The following is a 7,546-nucleotide window of genomic DNA, read 5'->3' as shown; positions in this document are numbered from 1 at the left end:
GTGTAGGGTGCTGAGGGCTGCCCCAGAAGCAGCTTCCCCCCCGAAAGCAGGGCTGAGCAGCGGGTGGGACGCCAACCCCTGTGCCCATCTCCCACCACCTCTGCCACCCCCACGGGGAGGGCTGGCCGAGGTGCCCCAGCCCTTTGGTGRCCACAGCCCCCGTGACCTGTCCCCCCTGTCCCCAGCCGTGAAGGAGGCGGCCGTGCAGCGGAAGCACAACCTGTACCGGGACAGCATGGTGATGCACAACAGCGATCCCAACCTGCACCTGCTGGGCGAGGGCCCGGCCATCGACTGGAGCGAGGAGTGCAGCGGGCAGCCCGAGGCCGAGCCGGCCGCCGACAGGCGCCGCAGGGCCAAGCAGGTGGTGTCGGTCATCCAGGACGACGAGGGCGCGCTGCCCTACGGGGTGGCGGCCGAGGCGCTGCTGCAGCCCGGCTCTCCCGAGCCGCAGGAGCCGCAGCCCGGGGCGCCGCCGAGCCCCCTGGATGCGGTGAGGGAGATCCGGGAGGCGCTGGCGCAGGAGAGCCCCGAGGATGGGGGGCAGCTGGTGAACGGCACGGACGGCGGCGGTGCCAGCGASGAGGGAGTGCTGCTGGCAGGGGCTGCCCGAGGGGGTGGCACTCAGCCGGGTCCGGCCCGTGACGGGGACGGGGTGCGCGGGGACACGCCAGCATCGCCTGTGCCTGGAGCTGAGATCCTGTCCGGGGCTGGGGGACAGCGTGGAACGCCAGCATCGTCACCTGTCCCTGGAGCCGAGGTGCCATCAGGGGCTGGGGGACAGCGTGGAACACCAGCATCGCCTGTCTCTGGAGCTGAGGTGCCATCAGGGGCTGGGGGACAGCGTGGMACGCCAGCATTGTCACCTGTCCCCGGAGCYGAGGTCCCCTCGGGAGCTGGGATGCGCCGGGCTGCACCGGCACCRCCCGTGCGTGCATCAAAAGTTGGGAGACAACATTCCACACCAGTGTCACCTGTCCCCGGAGCTGAGGTCCCGTCAGGGACTGGGAGACAACATTCCACACCAGTGTCACCTGTCCCCGGAGCTGAGGTCCCGTCAGGGGCTGGGGAACAACACCGGGCACCAGTGTCACCCGTGCCCAGAGCCGATGTCCCATCAGGGGCCGAATTGCCACATGCCCCACCAAGGTCGTCCGCACCAGCATCCCCCGTGTCCGGAGCCGATGTCCCAGCAGGGGCTGGGGTGCCAGAAGCCCCACCAAGGTCATCGGTTTTAGCCAGAGCCCATGTCCCAGCAAGAGCCGAGGTGCCACACGTCACACCGACATCACCCGTTGTGGCATCCCCCGTGTCCGGAGCCCATGTCCCAGCAGGAGCCGAAGTGCCACACGTCACACCGACGTCACCCGTTGTGGCATCCCCCGGAGCCGAGGTGCCACAAACCATCCCAAGATCACCCGTGCCGGTGTCCCCCGTGCCCGGAGCAGTGTCCCCATCAGTGTCCAGCGTGCCAGCCCCGCCCAGCCCCCGGGCCGATGTCCCACCAGAGGCCGAGCTGTCCCATGTCCCAGCAGCATCACCCAGAGGCCGGAGCCCGTCGCCAGCGTGTCACCAGCTCGGTGACAGCGAGACGGGCGAGCACGGCTGGCGCGGCGCCCCGCAGCCCAGGGGCAGCACGGAGAGCGGCATGGACGGGGTGCAGACTGAGTTCTAGCCCCAGCCGCCCGGCCGTGGACTGGCCCCGGTGTCCCYGGGGCTGGGGAGGGGGAGTAGGAGCCCGCGGGGATGGAGAGCAGCACCACGGGAGAGGGAGGGGTGGGGACACCGAGACCTTACTGCCTATGGGGACCCCGCTGCCCTGGGGGGCCGCAGCCGCAGAGCCCTCCCGGCTCGGAGCAGGGRTGGCCCAGCCCGGAACGGGGCGTCCCCTGCGCTCTGCTCTGTCCTTCTTCTGCCTTCTTTCCTTTTCTACTGAAGAGATGCTTTACTGAGAGCTTTATCCGCCCCCGCGCCAGTGCCTGGGGCTGCCGGCGGGGCTGGCACTGGCCCTGCTGAGGGTGGGTGTGTGGGGGACGCTCCTGGCTGTCCCCGGGGCTGTCCCCTGCCCCAGCCCGGGAGCCTGGCCACCGCCACCCCCGGCCGGCTCCGGGAGCGCCGCTGGGAGCGGGGGGTGCAGGGGATGGAGGAAAACAGGGGGGAAGCAGGGGAACGGCAGGGGACAGCAGGGACACGGCAGGGGACAGAAATGCTGGGGGGCTTGAGCCACTGCTGAGGGGGCAACAGCTGGGCCAGGCTGGGCTCAGCAGCCAGATTGGGCTCACAGCACCCAGGCTGAGCTCACAGGATCCAGGCTGGGCTCACAGGATCCAGGCTGGGCTCAAGAGCAGCCAGGCTGGGCTCACAGCACCCAGGCTGGGCTCACAGCACCCACGCTGGGCTCACAGCACCCAGGCTGGGCTTGGAGCATCCAGACTGTGTTCCTGGTACCCAGACTGGCCTCACAGCATCCAATCTGTGCTCACAGCACCCAGAGCCCACCCCTGTCACCGCAGGGTCCTCCAGCAGCTATTGAAGTTCACAGTAACACTTCTGGGGGAAGGTGGCTCTCACGCCGTGTCCCAGCTGTGCCCGGCAGCACTGGGATAATCCCAGGCTCAGCTCGCTGGGCAGTGGAGAGATCCCAGCCTGTGCCCTCCTCAGCAGCTTCCACGGGTGGTTCCTCCAGCTTTGGAGATTTTTGCTGTGATTTGAACACCCCCAGCAGCACTGCCTGCCATGGGGAGGGGGTCAGAACTGCTGCAGCCCCGATCCCAAAAGCCCCGCAGGTGGGGTGGGGGTCTGCAGGACCCCTGGGTGTGACAGCTGGAGCAGAGCCCAGCACCCTGACACCCACCCGTGCTTAGGGGCCACCGTTCCTGCCTCAGGAGGGGGTGCCCAGCCTAACCCACTCCGGGGGACCCCCAAAGTGCCTTGGGAGACCCCCCCTCAAAGTGCCTTTCTCTGTGAACTTCAACCTTGTCTCTTCCAGGATATTTTATTAAGAAAGTTATACAAATGTTTAAAGATATGCTTATAATAATTAATAAAATGGAAAAAAAAGCTTTATTTAAAGCCAGAGGAGACCGTCCTTATTCTCACACCACCTCCCTGGGTAGAAATGGGGATCCCCAGCCCCACCGTGACCACACCAGCAGCGACACAAAGCAGGAGTGGAGCTGAGATGGTTTTATTAAAAGGGGTGACCTGAGGAAGCAGCAAGAGGCACCTGGAGCAGCATTTCCCCCCCGGCACAGCCACAGCAGCGGCTCAGGGGCTGCTCCAGCCCCATCCCTGAAGCGCAGGAGAGGGCTGGGGGCGGCAGGACCCCCCCATGTCCCCGAAGGCACTGTGTGAATAGGGCAGGGTGCAGGGCAGGGGTCCCTGTCCCCAGTGTCCCCTCCCCCAGCAAGTCACCGGATGGTTCCCCGTTCCAGCCAGGGTGAACCCCCTCAAAAAGCAGGGAGGGGAGGAAATGCACAGCACACCCCTGGTGTCACCACCCCGACAGAGGTCCCTGAGAGCCGGGGGACAGGGGACTGGCCGGTGTGGCCAGTGCTGGCCAGAGTGGGGCTGGCCACAAGGGTCCCCAGCAAGTCCTTGGAGTTCTGCATCCCACAGAGCACGGGGACAGGACAGAGCCAGCAGAAGTGACAGCAGCTATTCCAGACGGAGGAGCAGGAGGTGGGACACGAGTGCCACCACCCCAGGGGGCTCTAGCCCCGGCCCAGCAGGGGATAGACCAGAAAATAGCCCAGCGTGGAGCCCACGATGGCCCCCAGGAAGATCCAGGCGTTGTAKGACATGACAGCCAGCATCACCATGTAACCCAGCACCACCTGCAGCACGTGGAACAGCGTCTGGGCCACGTGGAACCAGAACCACCTGTGGAAAAAGGTGGGAAATGCCATCAGTGAGGGGTGGGGGCAGCTGGAATTGCCTCCCACCAGGATCCTGGAGCGGGGTTTGGGGTGCAAACAGCAGCTCAGGGGGAAACCCAGCTCCAAAATCAATGGGGTTGGCTGTAAGAACAGCCTCAGGGATGATCTGGGATTAGAGGAGGAAACAGCCAGGGCTCAGCTCCACAGGAAGGAACCACAAGGGCCAGGTTCATGGAGACCGAGTTGCTGCTTGTGCCCATCCCTGACCCATGAGGACCCTCCTGCACCCAYGCTGGCTCCTGGTGGGGAACATGAGCCTTTAGCCACCACCCTGGTCACCTCCCCGAGGACCTGGCAGGGCAGGGAGCCCCTCCCCAGGCTGTGCATGTCCCCCATCCCTGGAGCCTACACCTCCTCCTCCCCACCCTGCTCCCCTCTGTGCCAGCCATGGGGCCGGGCACCCATCCCTGAGCCCCCACGTGGGTACCAGGGGGTCCCCACGGTACCTGCTCTGCGTGGGGCCACTGTCCCCCTCCTGGGGCTCGGCCAGTGCCTCCTGGCTGAGGCTGCGGGGCAGGGCCAGCAGCGCCCGCCGCAGCAGCACCGCCTTGCCCATCTTGATGGCCTCGTAGAGCACGGACAGCAGCAGGATCACCAGCACCGAGAGCACCATCCCTGCGGGGAAAACACCCCAGAGCTGTTCATGGATGGGGAGAGGCTGCGGGGGCACGGCAGGGCCTGACATGGGGGGATTGGGAATACCCATGGGGTGAAGTGGGATTGGGGTTGGGCAGCAGGGTTGTTGAATGTCAGAAAATTATGTATTTAGCTCAACTGCCCTTCATAATTCACAGAATCACAGAATGAATGARGTTGGRAAAGACCTTTGAGATCAAGTCCAGCCTTTGACCCAACACCACCATGGGCAGCCAGACACATCCAGTCCTTCCTTAAACACCTCCAGGGATGGTGACTCCACCTGGGCAGCCCATTCCAATGCCCAACCACCCCTTCTGGGAAGAACTCTGTCCCAGTGTCCAGCCYAAACTTCAGCTCAAGGCTGTGCCCTCCTTACAGAGCTGCTGTGAAAAGAATAAGCAGCTTTGCATCAACTGCACAAAAAACATGGGAGTTAAAATGTGGTGGTGGGGGTGGGGGTAATTAAAAACAGAGAGGAAAGTGTAAAAGTGGGAATGTGAGACATCCCTGAGTGACCTGGGTGGTTGGCAGGCTGAGGGGGGGTGCTTTACACAGCTCCCTGTTTGCTGCTCTGGGCTTGGGATGGACAGAGGGAGGAATGGACAAATGGACAAATGGACAAAGGGATGGATGGACAGGGATGGATGGATGGATGGATGGGTGGATGGGTGGATGGGTGGATGGGTGGATGGATGGAGGGATGGGATCCATGGATGGATGGGTAAATGATGGATGGATGCCCCAGTGCTGGCAGCCTACCTGTGGGGCTGTGGACATTCCAGAAGTCGAAGAGCAGCACCACAGTGTCCGAGAAGTAGAAGGTCATCTGGAAGAGAGGCCAGGAAAGGGCAGTGCTGGCCCTGCCCACACCCTCGGGGTGACAGTGCTCACGCTGCCAGCAGATCCTCACACCCCCCACCCCGGGGTGCTCATCTGGGCTTTTACCACATGGTGCAACAGTTTTCCCCAATGCTGAAACAGGAAGAGGAACTTGCAYGGACAATCACAGTCACACTGCCTGAGCTAAGCTCTTCCCGTGACCTCTGCAGGACAATTTCACCCCCAGCAGCAGCTCCTGGGTGTCTGGGCTGTCAGGAAAGCCAGTTTACCCCTAAGGCAAAAAGAGATGAGCCCAGGGCTCCATCCACCTGGATCTGAGGAGGGAAGGTCCCCAAGGGACAGCAGGAGGCTGGGGACACCACCCACAGCYCGAGGTGAAGCTGATGGGCAGAGCSTCCACTCCCCTCTGCCTCCTGCACTGCCAGGACACCCAAAACTCAACCCCAAGGCACCCAGAGCCACGAGTGTGACCACCCACCCATGGGTGCCACTTCAGGGGTGCCTTCCTGGCACAGGAGCACCAATCCCAACACTGCCCAACCTGCCAGGACCTACAAAGGCACCAACCCTCCTCCTCCATCCCGCTCAAACAGGAGGAGCAGGAATTTCTCTTGTGTAACATCAGCTCATACCCAGCTGCCAGGTCTTGCTCAAAAACTGGATTTTTTTTTTCTTTTGTTCATGTTCCCTTTGGTGAATCTGTGAAGTGTTTGTGGAGCTCGTGGCTGTCCCTCTCCCACACTGATCCACGTTTGGCCGCTCTCTCCTGCYTTTTCCACCATGGCCAGAGGTGACTGACAGCAGCAGGACCTGCCCCAGCCAGAAATACCATCCAATACCCTGTGGGTGTTCACCACAGCTCCAATTACACCCTTCAGCCCTCCTTTCCCAAAGCACATTAACACACATAATTGGCTCACCCTTTTAAGCCTCCTTTGGCCATCAATTAATGATAATTAGCCTTTAAATGAAGYTATTTCTCCTTTACAGCCTCCACCCACAGCGTGGTGGAAGGAACAGGTGACTAACTGCCTTGGTGGCGGGGGACAGAAGTGATGGGCAGAATCAGAGTGATTAGGGCTGGAAAAGCCCTCTAAGATCATTAAACCCAAACATTAACCCAGCACTGCCAGGCCTCACTAAACCCCGCCCCCAAGTGCCACATTCATGTTTTTTTAACAATTCCAGGTGATTCCAGAGATTCAGAAGATCCCTTTGCTACACCAGCCTGGGGTGAAGCCACATGGTTTAGGGTGTGACACAAAAATGATGCTCCCTGGGCCAACAGCCCCTTGCTCCTCATCCTACAGAGACACTACAGGGAGATTTCTCCCGTGGGCGAAGGTCCAGAGGGCAAAATCCTAAAAATCCCTGCGTTCTTTCCAATAGGGAAGGGCCTGGGTTGTGGCCAGGGATGTTGTTGAGAGGGATGGGATCCTGTCCTCCCCCAGCTGCCCACGCAGCAGGGATTGAGCAGGAGCCCAGGCGAGGCTGCGCCCGGCTCCTCCTCCGCAGGAATTCACACCAGGGAAAACAGCTGCTGGGAAACATCTTGCTCAGCCAGCATTTAGGGCTGGGTCTGCTGCACTTTTGGGGTTCCTCTCAGAAWAACCAGTGGTGTCTGCACAGAGGCAGCATCCCGACCTGCTGCTCTGGTCCAACTGGGATATCTGACCCCACACATCGGGGTAAAGCTGCCTTCCTGCAGGACCCCGACCCCACTCTGCTGAGCTGCCCCAGCTGCTGCCCCACACCGGGGACACAGCGGCCCAGGGAGGTGTCCCCAAACTGGGATCCTCCTCGGGACTGGGGTCACCTTCCAGGGCAGCTTCAGGGGGCTGCTGATGGTAAACTGAGGGGTCTGGGAGCCTAAAACATCAAACAGAACCATGGAAGGGTTTGGGGAAGGGAACCTTAAAGCCCATCCTGTTCCACCCCCTGCCATGGGCAGGGACATCGGGCCAGGCTGCTCCCAGCCCTGTCCAGCCTGGCCTTGGGCATTTCCAGGAAATGGGACATCCAAACACCGCGTCCGAGCTGGGAGCACAGAGCAAAACCTGACCTGAGCACCCAGCACAGCCCCTCCGTGGGCATGGGAGAGCGGGGGACGGGACAGGGGTGACGGGACA

The 7,546-nt window shown here is 62.1% G+C and overlaps 2 protein-coding genes across 2 annotated transcripts in view; one reads left to right on the top strand and one right to left on the bottom strand.

The window, feature by feature from the left end:
- Nucleotides 1-2,340, top strand: part of LOC130582937 (protein Niban 2-like) — a gene marked incomplete at its 5' end in the record, with an annotated part of 13,060 nt that extends 10,720 nt beyond the window's left edge. The window contains one exon of the mRNA XM_057381925.1: nucleotides 7-2,340. Coding sequence (XP_057237908.1) covers nucleotides 7-1,675 — 1,669 coding nt within the window. The remainder of the gene's footprint in view (nucleotides 1-6) is intronic.
- Nucleotides 2,341-3,044: 704 nt separating this feature from the next.
- SLC31A2 (solute carrier family 31 member 2) lies at nucleotides 3,045-6,576 on the bottom strand. Its single transcript, XM_057381923.1, has 3 exons — nucleotides 5,337-6,576; nucleotides 4,385-4,553; nucleotides 3,045-3,882 (listed from the first exon to the last, which is right to left on the bottom strand). The coding sequence occupies exons 1-3, from the start codon at nucleotides 5,401-5,403 to the stop codon at nucleotides 3,714-3,716; spliced, it is 405 nt and encodes a 134-aa protein (XP_057237906.1). The 5' UTR covers nucleotides 5,404-6,576; the 3' UTR covers nucleotides 3,045-3,713.
- Nucleotides 6,577-7,546: the final 970 nt, after the last annotated feature.

Source organism: Malurus melanocephalus, unplaced genomic scaffold (genome assembly GCF_030028575.1).
Source record: "Malurus melanocephalus ecotype Western Australia unplaced genomic scaffold, MMel_1.1 scaffold_541, whole genome shotgun sequence".
In the NCBI taxonomy this organism is placed as follows: domain Eukaryota; kingdom Metazoa; phylum Chordata; class Aves; order Passeriformes; family Maluridae; genus Malurus; species Malurus melanocephalus.
Note: the sequence above shows the minus strand (reverse complement) of the source record. Positions and strands in the feature narration are given on the sequence as shown.